The sequence below is a fragment of the Marmota flaviventris genome, chromosome 10 (assembly GCF_047511675.1).
Source record: "Marmota flaviventris isolate mMarFla1 chromosome 10, mMarFla1.hap1, whole genome shotgun sequence".
Classification (NCBI taxonomy): domain Eukaryota; kingdom Metazoa; phylum Chordata; class Mammalia; order Rodentia; family Sciuridae; genus Marmota; species Marmota flaviventris.
In genome coordinates this window covers 17180030-17205136 of record NC_092507.1, presented here as the reverse complement: position 1 = coordinate 17205136, position 25107 = coordinate 17180030, and the positions used below count along the sequence as shown (strand labels likewise).

Below are 25107 nucleotides of genomic sequence, written 5' to 3'. Positions count from 1 at the left end.
GGCTCCTCCGGGAAGCCTCTGCCCTCGGCCCCTGCTCTCCCTCCCCGCCCCCACCCGCCCCGTTCTCGCCTCTGCGCTGTCCGGTTTCACTCCGAGTTTAGCATTTAATTGTTCTCTGATTATTTCTCTTGCTAGGGGTCAGTCAGCAGCAAGGTCAAGGGGTCACTCTGCAGCAGATCCCTTTGCAGCACAGTGACTGATTAGAGTGTGGCTAGAATTGGGGTTCAGCCAGTCCGTGGCAAGATTTGGGGATAAGTGTGGGCAGAAGTTGGCAGTAGTCACTTTTGCCTGGCTTAAATGATCAGGGTGTCGGGGTCAGTCTGTGAGTAGGGACAGTGGATAGTCTGTATCAGTGTAGGGAGGTCACCTTGACATCAGGATTTGGGAGCTGCTTTTGACAAACCAGATAAGAGGACGAGTTCTCTTTAGCCCTGTGAGCTTGGATTCACATCCCTCCATGGTGGCTCACCATGGCCCATCTTACTTCCCCACCCAAGCTCTGGAGCTGTCCTTCTATCTGGGGACACTCACTCTCCTCACCACCACCCTGCTCTTACTTAGGGCCACATGCTGCACGCAGAAGTTCTCCTTGGGCCTTACTGTTGTTAGAAGGAGCTCAGGCTGGCAGCCGAATTGGCCAGAGTAGGGAGGCCTTCTGCTTCCCAGGGATCCCACCCTGGAGCCACCATGGATAACAGGCAATTGATTGTCCTCTTCCCTTCATTTGTTCATAAATCTAAAACCCATCAGAGATAGAAGGGTCCTCGAGGTCACACTTAAGGCCCAAAGAAGGGCAGGGTCTGCTCAGGTACATGTAGCAAGTTGGTGGTCAAGACAAATCTGGAATCCAAGCTTCTCAGCCCTTAGGGATGGGACAGTTGAGGCCATGAGAGGCCAAGGCTCTGGAAAAGGAAAGTCGGGGAATGGTGACTCCTCAAATCAAGGTCCTCTTGTTATTGCCCACCCAGCCCTCTCCCTCCCACAGTCATGAAGAGCCAAAGGAACAAGGGTGGTCAAATGTGAGTTTGAAGCTGGGGAGGGAGAGAACACTGTGAGAGCTGCTGGAGAAAAGCTTAGCTGGTTCTTACAGAAACATATGGAACTCATTACCCTAAGTCAAGGTGGTTGCTGGCCAGCTGGCAGTTGGTGGGTTTGGGGCTCAAAGTGTGCGTTGTGTGGTAATGAGGGTACTCGTAGCCCAGTAGGCTTCTAAGAATAACCCGCCTGCTTGATGATCCTGGTTTTTGCTAAGCCTTGTTTTCTTTCCAGTCTACGCCACTTCTAGCATCCAAAAAAATTTCAAGACACGCCCAGGGAACTGAGCCACTGCAGATAATGCAGGGAAGGGGTGAGGACCTGGGGACATTAGACATTTCTCCCCAATGTAACTTCCTTCTCTATCAAGACAAGAAACTGGTACGGCTTACTGTGGGTCCAGATGTGCGAAGTGTGGAGCCACTGTGATCCCAGCTTCCTTCTGTGTTCATCCAGGTAAGCCCCAAGGGGCCTATCTATTGGTCCAATATCCTGTCAATCACATTTTCCAGTGCAGATTCAAGTCCACCTACAAAGAGAGTGGCAAGGACAATGTTCAAAAGAGGCCATTTTACCAGCTGGGTGTGGTGGCACATGCCTAAAATCCCAGTGGCTCGGAGGCTAAGGCAGGAGGATCTGAGTTCGAAGCCAGCCTGAGCAACTTAGTGAGGCCCTAAGCAACTTAGTGAGACCCTGTCTCAAACAAAAGAAAAAAAAAGCTAGGGTCAGGGGTTTTGCTGGGGATGTGGCTTAGTGGTAAAGCGTCCCTGAGTTCAATCCCTGGTGACAAACAAACAAACAAAATGCTATATATTAGTGCCCAGCATTTTGCAGTCTTCCTGGTAGCAATGCCAACAGGGCAGGGGCAGGCTGCTTCCATTTCAACCCCCTATGAATGCCCAGACATGAGGAGACCTAACCCAGTTTGCCCTGAAGGTCAGAATCCAAAATTTTGCTCTCTGCCACTCTTTTAAAGCTTTGTACAATTTGGAGATGTAGCTTAGTGGTAGAGTATTTTCGTAGCATGTACAAAATCTTAGGCTCAGTCCCCAGAGCCACCAAGGAATTTAAAAAAAAAAAATCTAATTAAAACATTGTACAAACCAATACATCCCACAGAATTGGCCTCTCCCACCCACAGCAGCTCCCCTGGTACTTTGTCTCTGTGAGTCTGGGAATCAAACCTGTGGGTTGAATCCTAGCTTTGCATTTATCAGCTGTGCCATCACAAGTAAGTTATTTATCCTCTCTGAGCCTCATATGATTGATACAATGATTAAATTAGATGACATATAAAAAGCCTGGCCCTTGGTAGGCCCTGAGTGACTCCCACCTAGGAGGTTGCAGGACTTGGTGTCAGATTCCTGCTGGAGGAGTTCCTTCCTGTCTTTCCAGGCATGGTATCTCAGGCCTGTGGCCTGCACTGTCCCTTCCTCACACCCAGGAGCATCCTAGTGCCTCAGACTCCTCCCTGTGACGCTGTGGGAATCTTGAAACTTGTCCACAGAGGTGCAGAAAGAACTGAATGCAAAGCACCCAGAAGCTAGGACACGAGTGACATTCAAGAAATGACAGCTAGCCAGACACGGTGGCGCACACCTGTAATCCCAGCATCTCGGGAGGCGGAGGCAGGAGGATCATGAGTTCAAAGCCAACCTCAGCAAAAGTGAGGCACTAAGTTACTCAGTGAGACCCTGTCTCTAAATAAAATACAGAATAGGGCTGGGGATGTGGTCAAATATCCCTGAGTTCAATCCCTAGTACCTCCCCCGCTCCAAAAAATAAAAAAAGAAAAAGAAAAGAAATGACAGATAAATCAGGCTCTGTGGCTCATGCCTGTAGCCAAGACAGGAGAATCACAGGTTCCAGGCCAGCCTGCACAACTTAGTGAGACCCTGTCTCAAAATAAAAAATAAAGTCAGGCATGGTGGTGCATGCAGGTAATCTCAGTGGGGAGGCTGATGCAGGAGGATTGCCAAATTAAAGGCCAGCCTCGGTAACTTAGTGAGACCTAGTCTCAAAATAAAAAATTAAAACAGATTGGGGATCTGGAGGTATAACCCAGTGGTAGAGCAACCCTGGGTTTTAATCCAGTACTGAAAAAAACAAAAGTGTGTGTGGTGGGGGGTGGACCAGATCACACCCAGCTACTACCTTCTCATCCAGAATAATTTCATGACAAGTATGATTTCAGCTGGTAGAGGAACAGAGCTTTAGACCCTATGAACCTGGGCAGGCTCAGCCTGACCTAGAATCAGCTCGCTGGTGAAACTCCCTTCTCTAACAGAGCACAGGAGTTAGGGGAAGGGGACATATGACCAGAGGGCAGAGGACCTGGTGGCCAGCGATGGTGAGAGCAGCAGATTTGCCATCAGAGAGACCTGCCTTCGAAGCCTCTCTGGGGCTGGGGACATGATGCAGTGGTAGAGCACATGTTTAAGGCCCTGGAAATGGAAAAAAAAAATCTGTCTCTGCCACTTCTTGGCTGTTTGACTGGCTAGATGACACCCTTCTCTGTTTTTCACCTATAAAACTCTCAGTGGTACCTCTCTCATAGGGTAGAATTAAATCACATGACAGAGAGAGCACATGACACAGCTGAGCTGCTTACAGTGGGCAGCCTGTGTTATTTTACCAGGAGGAGGCCAAGGTGTGTGGGGGGTGCCTCTTCTTCACTGTTGTCTCCTCACAAGTTAATCTTGTTCACTTTGCATGGAACAAGCAATGGTCAATACAGAAGTATCCAGACTCCTGCCGTCTTCCACTTACCAGCTGTGTGAACTTGGACGTGTGACTTCACTTCTTTGGTCCTCAGTCTCTGCACCAGTCCAATGGGGACAGTAGGCTGTCTACCACACACAGTCGTGGTTGAGGACGGGTTCCTGTACAGGCCCCTTAGATTAGCACATGGAACACACCTGCAAAAGCTTGTCCCTTCGTGACCTCAGCCTACCATGGCCGCGTGTGTTCTCAGACACTCTGTAGCCATCTGTGTCTTATAGAAAACCTTGATGCCTCTCTATTATTATTATTTTTTTTTTAGCAAAATTGACAATTCAGGAAGATGTACCCGATTTTTATCACATGGCTTTGAGAGACCCGGCACGGGGCCAGCTTCACACAGAGTAGTCACATATGTGCCTACCCGAGCACACAGGCCCGCAGATGCACACACTTCGAGAAGGCCGTGCTACGCCCGATGCTTCCCAAATGGGCCGAAACAAACCCTCTCGCCGTGAAGAGCTGCTCTGAAGCCCACTCAGTGCGCTCCCTGGCAAGGGAGCTGAGGACCTCAGCAGCGTCTTCCTTGACAAAACTCCTCTGCAAGGTGAGTCCTGGCCCAGGTCCCAGCCCTGGCTCTATCCCTGCCTTGCTGTGCAACCCTGGGCATATAACTTTACCTCTCTGAGACTTTTTCATTTGTGAAAGGGAGCTAACCATTTCTACCTTTCAGGGTTCTTGTGAGGATTAGAGAAACATGCTGCATGAACCCAGGGCCTTGTGCAGGTGAGGCAAGCATTCTATCAACTGAGCTACATCCCCACCCCCTGGCTTGTATTATAACTCGGTGAAAGACACATTTCTTTCAGTGTTGGGGATTGAATGCACAGCCTTGGGCATGCTAGGCAAGGGCTCTGCCACTGAGCTGCGTTGTCAACCCTTCTTAGAGATTTTAAAATTTTGAGGCCTGGAGATGTGGCTCAAGCGGCAAACAAAAAGATGTTGTATCTGCCGAAAACTAAAAAATAAATCTCCTCTCTCTCTAAAAAAAAAAAAAAAAAAAATTTAATTTTGAAACAGGGTCTTGCTAAGGTTGCTCAGACAGGCCTCAAACTTGAGATCCTCCCGCCTCAGCCTCCCAAGTAACAGGGGTTGTAGGCGTCAGCCTTTTATATATTTTTTAATAAAATGAAGCTGTGAGCTATGTACCTTATATAATTTATACACGTCATTGCTTTCAAACATGTCTGTTAAGCCAGTAAAATGATTTTCCCCCTAAACTTGTTGTATTCCATATTTTATTCATATTTTACCATGTCTGGGCCACTCACTGAATCCCACTAGAACCTCAGTTCTTTTATCTCTAAGATGGGAAGAACAAACCTCCCAAGGCAATTTTGAGAATTCTATGAGGTGGTGTATATTGAACCAGAGAGGGATTGGTTTTTTGCTCTCCCCTCTCCCTAGGCTGAATTTCTCAAAGTCAGGAAGGAATTTTCTTTGCCTCTGTGCCCTCAATGTTGAATACCATTTTTTTCTGCTTAACTATTGCCACTGTGTATGTATTACATCCTGTTTTTTTTTTCAATCCCCAAATTGGCTTATAACTTTTGATATCGTAATCATGGCATGATATCATTCTGTTCCTTGTGTCACTTAAAGCTAAACAGAGCAGCGATATGTTCCCCGTGTGTCAATGTGCATTTGTCTTCCTGTGCACTGCTGGTCCCAGCCCCAAATCCTCAGCTGGCACTCATTGTCAGTATGTTTCTAAAAGTTGAATCTTGTGGTTTGTTGAGCGTGCTGTGGTACCAAGGGTAAACATAGCTTTTTTCTTTTTTCCTGGTACTAGGGATTGAATTCAGGAGCACTTTACCCCCGAGCTACATCCTCAGCCCTTTTTATTGATTTTTTTTTTTTTTGACAGGGTCTTGCTAAATTGCTTAAGGCCTTGCTAAATTGCTAAGGCTGACCTTAAACTTGCCATCCTCCTGCCTCAGCCTCCTGAGTCTATTCAATTTTAACATTCATAAGTATACTCCTGAGTATTCTGTGTATCCTAATTTTTCACCAGTTTAGTAATATATGATTCTTATTATCAGCATATTTTTTTTAAAGTTCACATGATGGTTTCACCCCACATTTTTCAAAAAAATTGGCATAAAATCTGTGATGATATATGGTGAAATATGGTATGCATAAAAAATTCATTAATAACGGTGATGAGGACGAGAACTTTCACTTATCGAACATTTACAGTGTGCGAGGCTCTGTGTTGTGTGCCTCATAATAGAAGGATGAGTAATAGACATTTAGAAGTTTTCACTTTGCTGCTTAAACATGAAGAAGTTGTTTTATTTTTTTCCCTTAGGCAAGTTCTGTATTCCATATTGCAGACAAAATAATTTTATTGTTGGGCCTTATGCATTTGGGGGCCAAGTCACCTGGATAACAATAAAAGCCATCCTTAGTCTCCTTGTCTCTAAGATCGGCTGGCCTTATTCGTAGACGGATCCTGCAGAAACGTGCCAGGGCCCTATGATCACAGGGCACACATTCTAACTCGATGGAAGTCTTAGAAGGCAGGGTTGTGTGCTAGGAACTGATTTTTAATTTTTCCAAGCCCTCCCGTATTATCATCTCACTTCTTCCTTTATAAACTTTTCAAGTCTCAGAGTCATCCATGGAGCAGCTGAAGCCCAGAGAGAAGGGGCCTTGGCAAAGGCCTCAGTTGCAGAGCCAGTCCTACACCCCGACACCAGGAACCCCTCTGAGCTCAGGCAACTCTCTGAGGACCTATTTTGGCACTCAGCATTGGGCCTGGTGCCTCTCCACAGCAAATTATAAAATGGGTGTTGTCCCCACTTTTCCAGAGGAGGGAACTGAGGCTTGTGCAAGTAAAATAACTGCAGCCAGCCAGCCTTCACCCAAAGTGTGCTTTTTGCATAGGGCCTGGACACCCCTGCAGCTCTGCCATCTGGGAGCCTCAGGTTTGCTAAAGTGGTCTCCCACCATCCTCTCTGAGTCCCTGGAGCAGTACTCTGGTACCCCAAAGCAAGGAATGATCACCAAGGCTGACCCCTGCACCCAACTCCCTGGACCCCAGTAGCTGGGGTCAGGGGGTTCACAGAGCAGGGGACTCAAGGCCCCTGTGCAGAAGTGATTTACATAGTGTCCCCCATCTCCAAAGCCCATTGTCTCCAGAGGAGACAATACAGATAAAGGACCCAGCCTAGTGGGCTGCCTGCATCAATCTGTAACCATGGAAACCCCTAGGGAGACAATTCGAAGCCCTCCCTGCACCCCCACCCCCATCCTGCAGCTGTGGCTCCAGGAATCAAGCCTCCAGCAGGGGGGGAATTGCTGATAATTGCCACCCCCCACCACTGCCACCACCAAATGGGACACAGCTGGGTCTCCCTCAACATCCATCCCCCACTCTCTCCAACCCAGAACTGGTGTTGGTAAAGGGGCTTTGGATGGGTCTAAGGTCTAAGCCTTATGGGTCAGCTTCTAGAGCTCCACAATGGTGAGAAACCTTCCTTGATCCCAGAGTTGGTCACCGGGCATAACAGCTCAGGCGAATTCTCAACCTTGGACCCGTCCACCAGGTGCTTGGGAAATATGTAGGTTTCTGGCGCATGACTTCCCTCTGGTGGCGAGTTGCTGCAATTGTGGAGAAGAACAAAAGTAGTGACTTCAGAATCAGGCTTGGTGGCGCCCGCCTGCCTGTAATCCCCGCCACTGGGGAGGCTGGGGCGGGAGGATCACAGGTTCGGGGCCAGCCTCGGCAATTTAGCAAGACCCTATGCAGTTTAATCTCAAAATAATAATAAAAAGGGCTGGGTATATGACTCAGCACCCCTGGGTCCAATCCCTAGTTTGACCTACGGTGCTGCAGATGTTCACAGGCCTTAGTTCTTTTCCCTGCAGCCACCTGCGAAGTGGGTGCACTTATTCTACTTGCACATGCTGAAGCCAAAGTGTCCGGAGGAAGGGAGTACTGAGATGGTGAACCCAGTCTATCATGGCTCGAAACCAGCCTCAACCAGCATCACCTGCCCTTGGCCTTAAGTCTCAGTTTCTTCACCTGTAAAATGACAATGCATACCTCCTTGGATATTCTGGGGACCATAGGTATGAAGCTTTGTGAGCCTTCAGAAAGGTGACCCTCTCATAGCAAATACATACAGTCCAGGGCTCTGACATTCCCTACGTGGTTTGCCTGTAGGTATACCACTGAACTACTCCTGGCTCAGGCGTGACTCAGGGCTCTTGTGATAACTGGAATGGCTCTGGGGTGTGAATGCACTCAGTATCCTTTATCTAAAATGCTTAGGAATAGAAGAGTTTTGGATTTCAGGTTTTGGCATGTTTGCACATACCTACTGATATGTCTTGAGGACGGGACCCAGGTCTAAATGCAAAACTCATTTATGTTTCATATAGACCTCATGAGCACAACCTGAAGGTGAAGGTGATTTTATATATTTTTTAGCGTGCCTGCAGTTTGGCCGTGACCTGCAACATGAGGTCAGGTGTGAGATTTTCCATTTTGCTGGTAGTATTGTTACTGGATAGGGATCCCAGGAGGTCTCCCAGAAGGGAGAAGGGGATCTCAACCCCACACTGGCAAGTTCTTGAATTAGGCCACAGAAAGGAATTTCAGGATATGTCAAAGGGGGCACAAAGATAGAAAGCAGGGAGATGTATTCAGGAAAAGAGCAACAGAGCAGGCCATGTACTCCGAGGAAGAGATACCAGCACTCAAGTGTGAGATGTGCTTTTGAGATCCTGGATTCTCCTTCTGTTCCTCCTCCTCCTCCTCTTTCTTCTTGTCGGGGAATCAAACCCAGGAGTGCTTTACCACCAACTTATGTTCTAATTTTTTTTTTTAATTGAGACTAGGTCATACTAAGTTGCTTAGATTGACCTTGAACTCATGATCCTTCTGCTTTAGCATCTGCCTGGCAAGAGTCTTCTTTTCAAAAGAATCTTTGTAAATACAATCTTTGTAAGAAGCTCCGGGGCACCACAGCCAACCCGTGAGTTTTGTTCTTACTTGTGGTGTACAGGGGGGATTATAGGATCTTTAGGTGGGTGTCATCTGGTCAATAGATAACGATTGGAATATGCTCAGATCATATTTTTCCTTGGCTTTATTTTGTCTAAATAAAATACGTTATGTAAGCTAGCAATGTCTGTAGGCATTAAGCACCTAGACTCTCAGTAACATTCAAGGGCTTTTTAAGAATTTAGGAGTGAATGGCGCTGGGTTGTAGCTCAGTGGTAGAGTGCCTGCATAGCACGTGTGAGGCTCTGGGATCAATACTCAGCAATGCAAAAAGATAAATAGAAACCGGATGGGGTGGTGCACACCTGTAATCCCAGTGACTTGGGAGGCTGAGGCAGGAGGATCACGAGTTCAAAGCCAGCCTCAACAAAAGTGAGGTGCTGAGCAACTCAGTGAGACCCTGTCTCTAAATAAAATACAAAAGAGGGTTGGGGATGTGGCTCAGTGATCAAGTGCTCCTGAGTTCAGTCCCTGGTACTCTGAAATTAAATAAATAAATAAAGGTATACCAAAAAAAAAAAAAAAAAGAAAGAAAGAAAGAATTTGAGCATGGAGGAAACCAGGCTTGCGGGGGTGGTGACAGTGTTACGGGAACTTCCCAAAGTTAAGACTATAGTTTCTTCCCCTTTCCCGTTAAACTCCTTTCTACCTATCCCCGTTTTCTGCCTACCTCAGTATGGCTCGGTGGTGGAGCAGTTGCCTAGCATGTGTGAGTCTCTGCTTTCAATCCCCAGCACTGCAAATAGAAGGAGAAGAAAAGTTTTGTTCTTTCTTGGGGTGTACAGGTCTGGAGAAGGGGGTTCCTGGGAATTCCAGCCCCCATGATAGCCTCCAGGACCTCCAGCTCAGCATTTCCCTCCATGAAGAGTCACAGGCCTTCTGCGTGGTTAGTCCCTTCTGGGAAGGGACACTGTGAGTGACCTTTCAACTGTTCCAAAAACCGCTCATTGAGATCAGTTCAATCAATTCAATTCTGTGTGTCCAGGCTGTGGGAGGCTCTGGGGTGGGAAGATGAAGACAAGGAGAAGCTTCAATCCCAGGGGGGACCCAGAGCTTCAGAAGGATCGCCATTGCCAGGTGAACTGATGACAGGTTAGGATTGCTAAAGGAGGTGGGCAGCAGAGATCAGGGACAGCTTCAGAAAGGTGGATGGTATGAGTGCTCACCACCCGTCCTGTGGCCAACACCCCAGGATTCCAAAGGCTGAATGTCTTGTTTATTTCCAGAGAGTTCTGAGTTTTGTTTTTCAGTGTTAGCAATTGATCTGGTGCTGGGGATCAAATGGTGTGGGGGAGTACCTGGGAGATAAGAGCACATGGTAGGCAAGACACCCAGCCCTGATCCGGATTTTTTTTTCTTTTTTCTGTCTTTTCCTGTTCCCTTCCCCACTTCCCCTCTCCCTCTCCCCCACCTTCCTTCCTTCTTTCTTTCTTTCTTTCTTTATTTATTTTCCTTCCTTCCTTCTGGGAAAGAGGCCTTGCTGTGTTGCCCAGGCTGGCCTTGATTTCCTGGGCTCTAGTGAACCTCCCACTTTAGCCTGTCCAGTAGCTGGGATGACTTCCACCACTTCCTGTTTGATCTAGATTCTTGATTTTGCTTTTCTGATTTTCGATTCTGTTTGCCTTTTCTTTTCTTTTCTTTTTCTCAGTAATGAGGATTGAACCCAGGAGTGCTCTCCCACTGAGCTACATCCCCAGCCCTTTTTATTTTTGATTTTGAGACAGGGACTTCCTCCAGCCTCAGCCTCACAAGTCCCTGGGATTACAGACCTGTGCCACCAGGTCTTTAAATCCCAGCTCAGGTTGGGATTTCAAGAAGCCCCTCAAGAGAATAAACTGATAATTCTGCAAATTGTAGGTGAGGTTTTCCCCAAGCTGCTCTGGGCACCTCTACTGGGACTTAAATCTTATGACCCTCCTTTTAAGTGGGCCACCTCCACAGGACTCAACGTCTGGGAAAAACACCTCCAGGGTCTGGAAACATCTGGAAAGAATCTGGTCAAACTGGTGGCCCTGGCCTTCCCAGCAGGACTGCTTCCTTGTATCTTTGTCTCCTACCCAGCTAATCATAGGGGCTTTGGCAGGTACCGTGGCCACCTCTAGATGGCAGCCTTAACCCTTACACTTGGACAGCCTCCACCCAAAGGCTGGAGAGGGGAAAGAAACACACCCAGGACTCCTAATATTCAGAGATACTACTGGGCTCAATGGCCCACACCTGTCATCCTAGCAGCCAGGAGGCTGAGACAGGAGGATCGTCAGTTCAAAGCCCAGCCTCAGCAAGGGCAAGGCTCATTGTGACCCTGTCTCTAAATCAAATACAAAACAGGGCTGGGGATGTGGCTCAGTGGTTGAATATTCCTGAGTTCAATTTCCAGTACCCCATAATAATAATAATAATAATGCTATGAATTTGTATATATTTTTTAAAATATTTTTTTGGCACTAGAGATTGGAGCCAGGGCCTCACATGTGCTAGGCAAGTGCTCTGCCACTGAGCTACCTCCCCGCCAATTTTTATTTTTAATTCTGAGAGAGGGTCTCATGAAGTTGCTGAGGCTGGCCTTGAACTTGTGATCCTCCTACCTCAATTGGGACTACAGAGTGTGCCCTCTTGTCTAGCTCTTATACACATTTTTATGTGGACATGTGTTTTCAGTTCTCTTGGTTATGTCCCTAGGAGCAAAATTTCTGGTTTATATAGTATCTCTGCTGTGACTTTCTGAGAAACTGCCAAAGCAGCTGCACCAATATACATTCCAACCAGCAAGGGATGAAAGTTCCGATTTCTCCACATCCTGGCCAAAAGGAAGTGATTGCCCATTTCTTAGATCGGCCATTCCAGGGAGCATGGAGCTGGATTGCATTGTCTGGATCATTTCCTTAATGACGCGATGCTGACCATCCTCCCGGTGCCTCTTGCCCTCTGTACATCTTCTCTGGAGAACTGTCTGTCCAGATCTTTTGTATTTTCAATAAGTTTTCACACACACAGAGCGCATTCATGTCCCATCTCAGATTCCCTTCAACACAGTCACCCTAGGAGAGAGCCACGGCTAGCCCCATTTTCCAGGTGAGGGAACTGAGGCTCAGACTAGTACAATGAAACACAGCATAAGGAGGGCCAAGGTTGGGGTTTTATGCATTTAAGAAGCACTCAAATTGTACCAGCCAGTCACTGTTAGAAGCTGTGAGCCCCACCATGACAATTTTTCTGTAAAGTGTTATCATTAGCTAAACTTCCTGGAAGCAATGACTCCTTCCTACCCTCCCTCCCTCCCTTCTTTCTCCCATTCTCTCTTACTATCTGCAGGGAAGGAACTCAGGATCCTGCATATGCTAGGCAAGTGCTCTACCACAAATCTATGTCCCCAGCCCTTGAAACAACTTTGTTTTTCTCCAGTGACCACAGAATAGTGTGTTTGTGGTCGAACAGGAGAATCACAAAAATGGGGCAGAGATCCTTCTCCCTTCTTTCCTACACTCCTGATCTGGTTTCCCTCTGGCTTTGGATTCATCTGAATAGGTGACACGCTGAGGTGCCTGGAACAGGAGGGCTGTGCCTTCAGGAGGCCTGTGGCAGGTGTGTTGTATTCTGATAAACAGGGATTATCGTGCAGGGATACGTACAGGGATCTGAGACTTTTTCGGGAGAAGATATACCAAGGATAAGCTACACCAGCAGGAATGGAAGTTTGCAGCTGGGCGCAGGAGAGCATGCCTGCAATCCCAGCTACTTGGGAGGCTGAGGCAGGAGGATCACAAGTTTGAGGTCAGCCTCAGCAACTTCGAGACCTTTTACTATCTGGAAAAAAAAAGAAAGAAAGAAAAGAAAAGTGGAAGTTTGCATTGGTTTGGGGACTTTTCCAGGGCTATTTGGGCCTGACTGGGCGAGGGGCTTCCTCATCTATCAGCTCTGTAGCTGCAGGCAAGGCACTTAATGCCTTTTTGCCTCAGTTTCCTCCATGGAAAGATGGTCCTAAGCATCCCTAACTCACCTAGTCGTGGGACACACTCTCCATCATCAACAGTGTCTGCAGCCCTGGAGCTCCGGCTCAGGGGGGAACATCCGCCTTCACAGGTGTTCTGGGGCTGGTTCTTTGTTCAAAAGATCAAAGGAGACAGATCTAAGCTCAGATCCTGATTCCATTTTTTTTTCTTTTTCTTTTTTTGGGGCTGAGGATCAAAGTCAGGGTCTCACATATGGTAGGCAAGTGCTGTACCCTTGAGCCACATCCCCAGACCCCCTGATTTCTCATCTTTAACCAGCCCTTAGCCAAATCCCTTTGCATGTTTCAGCCTCAGTTTCCTCCTCAATCCAAGTTGACCCTGTTTTGTAAGGTAGTCAGGAGATTTCAACAAAATAATGTGTGTAACATGTGCTCTCTCCCTGGCTCTAGGGCTCTGCTTCTTCCCCAAAACTGCTACCCACACCAAGCATGTGGCTGCCTGGCACCCTCCTAAAGACTTCATATCCAACACTTTATTGAATCCTCACTGTAAATGGAGAGATCACTTTTCCCATCCCCATTTCAAAGATGAAGAAATTGAGCTCAGAGACGTCCAGTGACCCGACCAAGATCATAATGTTTGGAATAGATGGAGCAAGAATTGGAGTCCAGCCTGGCATGGTGGCATATACCTGTAATACCAGCGACTCAAGAGGCTGAGGCAGGAGGATCACAAGTTCAAAGCAAGCCTCAGCAACTTAGGGAGGACGTGAGCAACTTAGTGAGAAGCTGTCTCAAAATAAAAAAACAAAAAGGGCTGGGGATGTGGCTTAGTGGCTAAGCACCCCTGGTTTCAATCCCCAGTATTAAAAAAAAAAAAAAAAAAAAATTCAAGCCCAGGGAGACAGGCTTCGGATCTGTGCCCCACACCTCTTGCAGGAATTTGTCAGTTCCCAGAAGGTGAAACTCTAAAGTCAGCCCCAGCTGCCCGAAACTCAACCACAGGGAGCTGGCTCTTGGCCCCCTTGCTGGCTCTCTTCTTTCCTCTCAGCCTCACCCTGCCACCCCCATTTCCCTCCCTGGCCCTAGGGCTCTGCTTCTTCCCCAAACCTGCTCTACCACAATTCCTTCCAGGTTCCCTCATCTGTAAAATGGGGATAATAACAGTACCTGTCTCAGAAGTATGTTGTAAAGATCAGAAGAGATGCTTGAGGTACAGTGCTTGGAGCCTGGCACATGGCAGATTCTCAATGAATACAAGTGATCATCATCACTATCATTGTTTTAATAATGTCTCAGAAGTCCTGGGAAAGAGGCTCTGGATAAGCATTACCTACAGTTGATGGTTGAGGAAACTGAGGTTGAGAGGGTAGAGCAACAGCTGTCCACGTGCTCAACGAGGAAAGAGAGAGCAGGATTTTATTGGGGCCGCCTGATTTTCCGATTTCAGATCTCATTAACTTCTGCTACTCTCTGCTGGGCAGATGAGTGAACCATAATCAATATTTATTATTTACTTAATGTGTGCCAAGCCAGGCCCTGGGTGCTGAGGAGCATTCAGAGATCTGACCTAGACCCTTAAAGGAGCTCAGAACATGACAAACCAGGCATGGAAACAAAGCCTTGTTTGTTGACAGAATACACTAAGGGTCCAAAGAGGAGAAGAGGTACTCTAGCTGAGAGAGAAAAAGCAGGCATGGAAGGCTTCCTGGAGGAAGTGGGGTTTAGCCTGGCCACCAAGTACCAGTGAGATACGCAGACTAAAAGGGTCTGTACAGGGTAGATAAGGTCAGAGCTAGAGCAACAGCTGCCGATTCTTGAAGCCCCTTATGAACCGGTCCTGGGCCAAAAGCTTCACATGCATTATCTCATGAGATTTCCCCACACTCCCATGAGGTAAGTGGGATTAGAGATGAGAAAAACCAAGGTTTGGAGAATTTTTAAAACCTGCCTGGGGCCAGGCATGTGGCTCATGTCGGTAATCCCAGCAACTCAGGAGGCTGAGGCAGGAGGATTACAAATTCAAGGCCAGCCTGGGAAATTTAGCAAGACCCTGTCTCAAAATGAAAAGTTAAAAGGGCTGGGGATGTGGCTCAGTGGTAAAGCACCCCTGGGTTTAATCTGCAGTACCAGAACACAAACAAATCTTGCTTGGTGTCACACAGCTAGTAAAGCTGCAGGGCTTCAGTTTCAATCCAGACAAGCTGGCAACAAAGCCTGGGCCACCTCATCATCAGTGATCCGATGAGGTCCGGAGCTGGGAACAGACTCTGGAAGGTTTTGAATGTCAAGGCTCAGACTTTCCTACAAACCACACAGTAGATAGGCAGGAATCTGCAGATCTGGAATGAATGGCAGCTCTGGCACTCACTACCAAGGTCACTTTTGAGCCTCTCTGAACTGGAGAGCTGAGGACTGGAAATAGATGATCAACAATGAAAGGTTTAGAATGAGGGAGGGAGGCTCTAGTGACAAAAGGATTGTTTAGGAGAAACTTAGAGATGTGCAAGTATCTGCCAAGTGCTGGGTCCTCGGAATACAATTGAGCTTTTTTTTGGGGGGGGGGGTACTAGGGATTGGACTCAGGGGCACTCAACCACTGAGCCACATTCCTAGCCCTATTTTGTATTTGATTGAGAGACAGGGTCTCACTGAGTTGCTTAGGGCCTCATCATTGCTGAGGCTGGCATTGAACTCACGATCCTCCTGCCTCAGCCTCCTGAGTTGCTGGGATTACCACTGTGCCCAGCCTCAGAATACAATTGTGTACAAGACACAATCTGTACTCTGGACCCTCACTCCAGCTGTGCCTTTGGTGGAATAAACAGGACTCCAGAGCTGGATTGTCTGATTCCCCTGTCAGTTTTCAAATCAGTGAATCTCTCTGTATGACCTTGGGCATGTGACCTAGCTTCTCAGCCTCTCCACCTTTACCACAAAGATAATCATTGCTCTTCCCAGGATTGTTGGTGTAAATTAAATAAAACAACACATTTAACGGTCTAGCATGGTGCTTGGCATACAGTAGACACTCAGTAGATGTTAGTTTTCCCTATGAAGAGGCATAAATGTTGGGATCCATGTCTTGCCCCCCCCCCCATTCTGCCAATTAAAGTTACTGGTTCCTGGCTTTCATTTTAGCAGAAAGAGGGATATAAATGTATACAATACAGTCCAACCACACAAACTAACAAAGAGCCCTGTGTCCTGGGAAATGCACTGCAGGGTCTAGGCTCAGATCTGGACTCCAAGCCAAAACATTTTTCCCCATCCCCAGGGAACCCGGGCCCATTTCTCAATGCACTATGAGCTGCTCAGTCCTGTGCTGTGTGTCTGGTAACCGCCCTCAGTCTCAGTTTCGTGGGCTGCTGCAGCGGGCCTACAGGGACAGGAGCAGGTGTCGTGGCCCCTTTAAGCTGTAAAGCTCGTGTTGCAATCGCGGCTTCTAAGGTCGGTCCTTTCCGGGGGGCGGAGCCTGTGCGTGTTGCAGCAGCCAACCAAAGCGCCGCATTTTCCGCGGGAGATCTGAATTTCGCGGCACGCAGATTGGCGCTAAAAAAAAAGAGAGAAGAAAAAAGAAACTGAGAAAGGCTTGGGGACCAGAGAGCGAGCCGAGAGCGAGTCTGGGCTCTCAGGGCCCCTTCCGCGTCCGAGCACACCGCGTCTCTGGTCGAGCCCGTAGGCACCCGAGGCTTCTCCCCGGAGCGGGCCAGACCCCAGGCGCTCCAAGGCCTTCGGGTCGCGGGGCAGTCCCGGGAGGCGGCCGCGTTCGGGGCGGGACAGCTCCTGGTAGTGCCACCGCCGCCAGGCGGTCTCCAAGCGGCGATCTCCAAGCGCTGCTCGGCCTTGGGCCAGGAGGGGAGGGTCCGGCCTTGCCCGGTAGACGTCCATTGGCGGCTTCCCCCGGCCTCCGCGCCATGCCGCCGGCTGTGTGAGCCGCTGCGGGCTCCAGAGCCCCCAGGTGCCCGCGGGCGCGCCAGGGCCGTTGGGTAGGGGGCGCCGCACTCGCCATGCTGCGCGGGCCCCGGGCCCTGGCTCCGGCCGCTGCGCAGCCCGCAAAGGGGGTGCCCTCTTTGAGCCCCACGGAGCTGTGGCCGCCCGGCCTCAGCAGCCCCCAACTCTGCCGGGCCACCACCACCTACCACACCTCGCTGTACCCGCAGACGGTGCCTCCTGCCGCGGCACCTAGCACCTGCCTCGACGCCACTCCCCACGGACCCGAGGGCCAAGTTGTGCGATGCGTGCCGGCAGGCCGGCTGCCGGTAATGCTGGGGACCCCCACTGCTTCTCCCTGTGCTTTCTGGGTGGGGAAAAGGAGGGAGGAGCTCCTGAGATTCAGTTTTGAGCGAAGCAGGTTGAATTTGGGGGAGGGAGAGATGAACTCTGTTTCCAGAATTTTTTTTGCCCCTAATAACTGAGGGGGAAAAAAACAACCCCATCATTTTCGGAGTTCGGATGAAATCGTCTTATCCACTGTCGTGGGGTGTGCTGAGCACTAAATTGGGAGTCTGGAGACCCAATCCAATGTCCCTAGTGCACTGGGTGACTGGAGAAGTAACTCCACAAGGCACCCAACATTGCCACTGTTCATTCATTTCTTTATTGTACTGGGCACCTGCTACTTGTCCTCAGGGCTTGGCCTGGGGATACCTTGGGGACTTAAGGCAGGAGTACAAGTCTGGTGGCTCTCTCAGACCCAGTCTGGCTTGGACAGACTCCAGACTGTCCCTCCAGCCAACTCCTTCCCAGGTATATGCCCTAGGTCTTTCCCCAGTCTTTGCTCCCAGATAGGCAGTGGCAGATGCAAATGCAGGCAGCCCCCAGGGTTCCTGTTCAGCTGGGCTATGCCCTCATGTCCCTGCTCGAGGCCAGGGAGGGTCCAAAGTATGGTGGCATCCTGCAGCATGGGGTGTGTTTGTGGGAGTGGAATTCCTGGAGCCGAAACAACCTTAGTCTGGGGGTGGAGTGGGAAAGGGCCTGGGGGACTGGTGACAGGGCGGGGTTAGGGGAGCCTGTTTTTTTAGTCCTGACTGTCACTAATTCACCGTGTGTATTTGAGTCTGGGCCTCAGTTTCCTCTTCTTGAAAATGCATGTGTGCCTGTAGTAGCTCTGGGGCCAGCTCACCTTGGGTCACTTTTGGTTTTAGAAGCTTGCTCCAGGGAGGGAAAGTGGGGGTGTTGTAGTTGGCTTAGTTGTGGTTGTAATAAGTTTGGGTGTCCCCCACTCCCAGGCCTCTGGTGAGAGCTGTGCCAATCAGCAAGCATGGATCCCTGGCCATCTCTTACTGTAGGAAGAGTCCCAATTCCTGCTACTGGAATCAGGCTTGGCTTTGCCTCCCCAGAACCCCTTCCTGCCCGTTAGTTCCAACTAGGAGGGCAGGAAGCAGGTATGCTATCATCCTCACTTTATAGGTCAAGCACCTGAGAATATCTTTCAATGTCTTGTGTTCAGTATTTTATACTTTAAAATATTCTTGTAGCCTATGAAGTAAGTGGGATTAGTAGCTCCATGCTACAGGGGAAACTGAGGGTCAGAGAGGGGATGTGACCTGTCCAAGGTCATAGAGGGAGATTGCGTAGAGTGACCTGACCCACAAGTCATCTTCCTATACAGCCTTGACTTTCTCCAGTACTACCAGAATTAGATAGAAGGGCCAGTCTCTCCTCTGGCCAGCTGCTTTCAAACTCAGAGTTTCAGTAACAGCTGTGGTTTTGAACTACTTTGAATGCTCCCAGAGGATTCCAGACTGCATCTGTCTGAAACTCCCTCCAGGAGGGGCTCAGTGATCTTGGCAAGGACAGCTCTCTTTTATTCAATGCCTCTCATATGCCAGATACTGCTTGGCACTCTTCAAAATCATCATCTTGGTCAAGATACCCAGGATGAGGCACCTTGAAGGTAAGGAAATTGAGCAGAGTAGTGAAGTCACTTGCCCAAGTTACGAGCCAAGGAGTCGGGGAGTCTGCTTACATAGATACCTCTAGAGGCCTGCCAGGTCCAGAGCCCCCTCTCCTGTGGGTTCCCAGTTGCCCAGGGCCTCAGCCCCATAGGCAGGCCTGCCCCCTGCTTACTTATTTTACAAGGGTGTGACCCGAAGCAGCTCCAAACCCAACCCTGGGTGTGGCTGCCTGCTTTGTGGCCAGGCTGCAAAGTGCAGGGTGAGCAGGATTTGTTGGGGAGCTGTCCTTTAAAGGGTTGGCAACCAAGATGGAGGGCAGGATGAAGGCTAGACCCCAGGTCTGCCTGTTCCCTGTGCAGTGTTCTTGCCACCACTTGGAGAAGACTCAGGAGATAGTCCTTCATCGAGTCCCTCCTCTGGCTAGGCACGTGATATTCTTCTGTTTCTGCTCTTCAGGGACCTAGGGGGATTCTGTAAGATTCTGCAATGGTTCTCTGGTCGTTTTGTCTATATTTTTCAAATTTCCTCTGAGAGCCGTAAAAGAAAATAAACTTTTTATTTATTTACTTTTTGAGGTGGTCATGGGGTCTGGCTATGTTGCCTAGGCTGGCCTTGAACTCCTAGGCCCAGGCAATTCTCCTGCCTCAGCCTCCTGAGTAGCTGGGACAATGGGTGTGTGCCATGCTGCAAAGGCTGAAAACAAACCTTTTATTGAGCTGCACAAAGCAGATCAGAAGGGGAGAGGTAGGCTCAGAGGGGTGAGGCCATGACACCCTAAGTCCCCATCTGTCTAGCTACCAGGTGGCACTGATGGGGGCTGAAAGTGAGGCTCAGCCCCTTACATGTGCTTCTGCGCCTCACTGTCTAACTGAGGGCTTGGGAGAGACTTGGCTCCACTCTGTGTGACCTTGGGCAAGTCACTTCCCCTTCTGAGCCTGAGTTTCCTTTCCTTGATGCCAGTAAGAGGCTTGGCCTGGGGCTTCCGGTAGGTCGCTGTGTTGCTTCCTATAGGTCACTATGTCTTCTCTCTGAGGTTTGGCAGGATGTATTTGAATTCTAACCAGGTTAAAGGGGCTGTCAAAGATGTTGAAGTAGGAACCTTGCTGGCCTCTGGGTGTGCTCACAGACCTTTGCTTTCCTTGGCCCCTCACTGCTATCTCTTTCAGCTCACCCTTGAACTTGGCCCTTGCTGGTACCTTAGTGCCGGCAGCTGCCCTGGGTGAGCACTGGCCTGAGCAGGCAGAGCGCTTTTGCTGCACCCTCTCGCTCACTCCTCAGTAGAGGTGGAGTGGACTGTCTCCATTTTACAGGTGGCCCAAGAGGCCAACTGACCCTGTAGCTCACCCAGCTAATAAGGGGGAGGCCGGGCTGTACACCAGGTTGGTGTGCCCCAGGCCTGTGATCAGCCTCTCTCTGGGATTATCCTCTGTCACCTCAGTTCTGCAGGCTCAGCCCAGTCACATGCTGACTTCTGGGCAGTGCCTATAGGTGTCAGGGAGGTGTCCCAGGGTGGGGGGCATGGCTGCTTAAGGACCCTGGGAGTAAGGATTATGGTCAGGGGGATTAAGAGAAGGGAGGGGGCCCGTGTGTGTGTGTGTGAGAGAGAGAGAGAGAGAGAGAGAGGTGGGGGCCAGCTATGCCGGCCTTGGCCCCATTCCAGCAAACCTGGGAGAATGTATGTGGCATTAAGCTGACGCAGCCTTGCACAGCCCTGGGGTCAGACAGACCTGGTTTGAACCCTGACTCTGCCTTTGTCTGTGTGAGCATGGGCACGTGCCTTAACCCTTGAGCCCACTGTCTGCCAAAGTGCCAGTCCCAGTGTTGCAGAGCTGCGGGAGCATGTGCCCAGCCCCGTGAAGGTCTCCTGTTCAGGGTCCTCTCTGCCACCTCTGGCTGTGCAGGGGTTGAGCTTCTGGTGGGGGAGGCTCTGGGCTGCCCCGGCTCCGCCTCTCTCCCTGACCTTCATATTCCTTACGAGGGATAGATGAAGGTCCTGGGGTGGACAACCTTGACCGGCTGGACAAAGGCCTCAGAGCTCACCAGCCTCAAGTCCTTCAGCCATGAAGTGGGGACCAGTGGTGTTGGGAAGGTCTACTGAAGTGGATGTCGAGGCTTGGCTCAGGGAATGGGCAGTGCTTGGGTCTTTCTCTATGACAGGATGGGGCTAGATTGTAGAAATTTACCAGTTGAGAGGCAGATAAGGAATATTCAAGAGAGGCTTTGAGAGGAATGAGCAGGGAGGTGTCTGGGTTATGTCCGGGCCTGGGCAGGGGTGGGTGAGAGAAGGGTCACATCCAGGCTCCTCCAACCAAGGAGCAGAGTTCCTCCACTCAGTCCAGGAGGACTTCCTGGAGTGAAGGTCTAATGGAGGAGGCAGGAGGAGCTGTCACCCTACCCCACCCCCCACACACCTGTCGGCCCAGCTGTGCTCAGCAGCGGTTAGAAGACTCAGTCAGCCCTGCTGAGCATGACCTCACCACTAAGTGTTAAATTAAGCCCTTAAGTCAAGTTGGGGTGACTCGGGACAGGGGAGGAAGGAAATGGGCCCAATGGCCCCCTGAACTTTTGTCAAGGAAGATGGTGAGCTTGAATTTTAGCTGTGGGACTGTGTATTTCCTGAATGCCTACTGTGTGCTGAGCCACAGACTGAGAATTTTACAGATGATTCCTTCTCAGTCTTTACAATAGCCCTGGAGATATTTTCTGCCGCATTTTGCAGAGGAAGAAACCGAAGCTCCTAGAAGCAGAGCATTTTCCCAGGTCACACAGTGAGCCTGAGAGGAGCGGGAGACTCCAGCTGGCTCTCTGACCTGTGTCCCAGTGCCCCAGTGCCCCTGCCCTGCCCCTGCCCAGCCCTAACCAGAAAGGAGGCCCTTTCCGGGCTGTGAGGCTCTGGGCCGGGTTGGGGCCAGTCGTAAGGAGCAGATGGGTCTGCGGTTTGATTTCCCCAGCAGGTGTTTCCCAAGCTTGGTGGGGGATGGGGAGGGGCAGCAGGGGCCTCAGCTGCCTGTCCTTAAGACACTGGGGAAGGCTTATTGTCTGCTTCTCAGCAAAGAAAGAATAGCTGAATGTCTCTTGAGGGGACTCTGGATCCCTCAAGCCAGAGCCTGATCATGAGGGTGGGGTGTGTTTGCACTGTTTCCCAGTGTGGGTGCCTCCCTGGGGTGGGGCACCAAGCCAGGAAGTCCCTAGGGTCTGGGCGGATGCTAGGCCACACCCCGATAAGGACCAGCTGTGGGGCTGTGATGGGCACCAGCTGGCTGGGTCAGCTGTTTTTTGCAGAGGGGCTGGTCCCCAACCTGATGTGGATGTGGTTTAGGCCTCACCTACTACTTCCTCCTTTTATGTCTTCTGGGCCTAGGGTTGGGAGTAGAGGCAGCCTTGGGGCCACAGTGGTTAGGAACCCTGAGCCTCTGGCCACACAGGATTTGGTAGGGCCTCCAGTGCCTGAGCCTCAGAGATGGGATTTTCTTTTCTTTTTTTTGGGGGGGGGGAGGGTATGAAATTGAACCCAGGAGCACTTAACCATTGGATCCTTTTTATTTTATTTTTTTAGTATTATTTTTTTAGTATTTATTTTTTAGTTATCGGCGGACACAACATCTTTGTCTGTATGTGGTGCTGAGGATCGAACCTGGGCTGCACGCATGCCAGGCGAGCGCACTACCGCTTGAGCCACATCCTCAGCCCCTTTATTTATTTTGAGACAGGGTTTTACTCACTTGCTTGGGGACTTGCTAAATTTCGGAGGCTGGCTTTGAACTTGTGATCTTCCTGCCTCAGCCTCCCGAACTGCTGGGATTACAGGTGTCTGCTACCATGCCCAGCTCAAGAGTGGGATTTTTATTTGCCCTCAGGAAACAGGACATCCCCCTTCTGAACAATTACCTTTCAGGTCATTGATATTTCCTTACCAGTGAGTGTGGCCATGCTGCACCAGGACTCTAGCAAACTGGAGGTAGCTGCTAGTGGCCTCTGCACCTTAGCCCCAGGTCAGGGAAAGTCTAAAGAAAGGCTGATTCTTACTGCACCTCTCTCCCTGTCTCTCCAAGGCCAAAAGGAAGCTGGACCTGGAGGGAATCGGGAGGCCAGTGGTTCCGGAATTCCGGACTCCCAAGGGGAAGTGCATTCGAGTGGATGGCCTCCCCAGCCCCAAAAGTAAGAGCTCCCGATGGGCATCTCAGGGTGGGGTGGGGGGGCAGAGGGCAGCTACCTTCCCCAAATCATCAGGAGCAATATTTGCATTTTCCGGTTTATCAAGGTTTCCTGTGTGTTCTCCACTTGATCCTGCCTAAGGCAACTTGAGATTCAGAGAGCTCAAGTGACTTGCCCAGGGTTACACAGCTAGTAAGCAGAATCAGGACTAAAGTCAATGGAAGTCCTGGCACTGCTTCCACACCACATACTGTTCCCTTGTGCCAAATGGGATGCCCGATGCTTTGAGAGACTGCTATTTTTTTAAAAGTTTTTGTATTTAGCCCGGCGTGGTGATGCATGCCTGTAATCCTAGTGGCACTGGAGGCTGAAGGCAGGAGGGCTAAATATGATTCAAGGGGACATGAAGCTTGGATCAATCTAGCCTCTGCCACCTATGAGGTTTCTTTTGTGTTTGTTTTTGGGTACTGGGGATTGAACTTAGCGGCACTCCACCACAGCCCCAGCCCTATTTTGTATTTGATTTAAGAGACAGGGTCCCACTGAGATGCTTAGCACCTCACTTTTGCTGAGGCTGGCTTTGAACTTGCAATCCTCCTGCCTCAACCTCCCAAACTGCCTGGATTATAGGTGTGCATCACTGCACCTGGCTTGGGTTTTTTGTTTTGGTACTGGGGATTGAGCCCAGGGACACTTTACTACTGAGCTGCATCCCCAGCCATTTTTTTTTTTTAATATTTTTTATTTTGAGACAGGTCTTGTTAAGTTGTTTAGGGTCTCGCTTAATTCTGAGGCTGGCCTCGAACCTGTAATCCTCCTTCCTGAGCCTCCCGAGTTTCTGGGATTACAGGCATGCACCACTGTGCCTGGCTACCGGTAAAGTTTTTAAGATCCTGAGAGTGCCCAGATGGAGACTTCCAAAAGCTAAATTAGAGGGGATTTCAGTCTCTTGAGATTTCAGTGCATAGTCTTGTTAAATTGGCATTTTAAGCAAGTGTTTGTGAGAAATACTAGTTTTTCCAGAGAAATAATGAAAAAGGTATGTAACTAGGTGTGTGTTAGTCAGCTTTTTGTCACTGTGACCAAAATACCCAACAAAAACAATTTAAGGGAGGAAAAATTTATTCTGGGCTCATGGTTTCAGAGGTTCAGTCTATGGTCAGCCCACTCCATTGCTCTGAACCCGAGGTCAGGCAGAACATCAGGGCAGAAGGGTGTGGTGGAAGGGCACTGCCTGGCTCATGACAACCAGGAAGCAACTAGAGAGAAAGGGGAAGTGGCCACAGGGAAGGTGAACCCTTCTAGGATGTGCTCCCCGTGCCCCACCTCCTTCAACCACACCCTGCCTACCTACAATTACCACCCAGTTAGTCTCTTCAAACTGGGATGGACCGATTGGGTTACAGGTCTCACAAGCTAATCATTTCACATGTGAATATTCCTGCATTAACACAGGAGCTTTGGGGGGACACCTCATATCCATACCATCATAAGGTGGGTCATGTGAGGAATCTGAGAATCCAGGCAGGGCTCTAACTTGACTGGTCACTCTTCTTCTGTGAACCTTAGTCATCTTATCTGTAAAATGAGATATTACTAGATCAGGAATGATGTGAAAGGTTCCTCTTCAATTGATTGGTAGAGGCTGCCCAGAGCACTGTATTGAAGGATTCTAAATTCAGCAGGATTAGTGAAAAACTGTGCTGACCAATTAGCGATGTCTGCCATGAGCACAAAACCTACTAAAACAGTCTGTATGCCAAACACGTGCTACCTGTGCATTAAAGAATTCTGCAGTCCCCTTCCCCAGGAATCTGAGGCTCTCTAAAATTCAGGTTCCAGAACTAGTTTGACCACTCTCTTGCTATGTGACTTGTAAGTCACTTGATTGCAAAAGGCCCCTTATGGTTTAAGATGCTGCGGCTGAGATATGGTCTTGTGACATCTATTTCATTGAGAAAGGGATTTTTTTTTTCCATGAATTGCCCTATTTGGTGTTATATGACTGATTCCCTCAGATAACCACTGGGCTACCCATGGAAAGAGAAGGCCAATGTGTGTCTATAAAAATGATCTCAAAGGGCTGGGGTTGTGGCTCAGTGATAGAGCGCTTGCCTAGTATGTGTGAGGCACTGGGTTCGATTCTCAGCACTGCATATAAATAAATAAAATAAAGGTCCATTGACAACTAAAAAAATATTTTTAAAAAATGTTCTCAAAGTCAGGTTTGTCTCCAGGCACAGTGGCACTTGCCTGTAATCCCAGTGACTTTG

At 49.5% G+C, this 25107-nt stretch overlaps 1 protein-coding gene and 2 long non-coding RNA genes across 4 annotated transcripts in view; 2 read left to right on the top strand and 1 right to left on the bottom strand.

Annotated features, from left to right (window-relative positions):
- Window positions 1-125: 125 nt before the first annotated feature.
- LOC114094408 (uncharacterized) lies at window positions 126-15782 on the top strand. The gene is made up of 4 exons (XR_003583026.2): window positions 126-1491; window positions 4079-4363; window positions 4490-4542; window positions 13230-15782. It is a non-coding gene; the product is annotated as an uncharacterized lncRNA (long non-coding RNA).
- On the bottom strand, window positions 12098-17012 carry LOC114094409 (uncharacterized). 2 transcript variants are annotated; one of them, XR_011708789.1, is made up of 5 exons: window positions 16922-17012; window positions 14113-16331; window positions 13950-14008; window positions 12828-12927; window positions 12098-12634 (listed from the first exon to the last, which is right to left on the bottom strand). It is a non-coding gene; the product is annotated as an uncharacterized lncRNA (long non-coding RNA). The 2 variants fall into 2 exon arrangements; XR_011708788.1 differs by having other exon boundaries at window positions 13950-16331.
- Window positions 16374-25107, top strand: part of E2f2 (E2F transcription factor 2) — a 23546-nt gene continuing 14812 nt past the window's right edge. Inside the window, exons 1-2 of the mRNA XM_027937558.2 lie at window positions 16374-17041; window positions 22732-22837. Of these exons, the coding sequence (XP_027793359.2) occupies window positions 16790-17041; window positions 22732-22837 (358 nt within the window). The 5' untranslated portion in view covers window positions 16374-16789. The remainder of the gene's footprint in view (window positions 17042-22731; window positions 22838-25107) is intronic.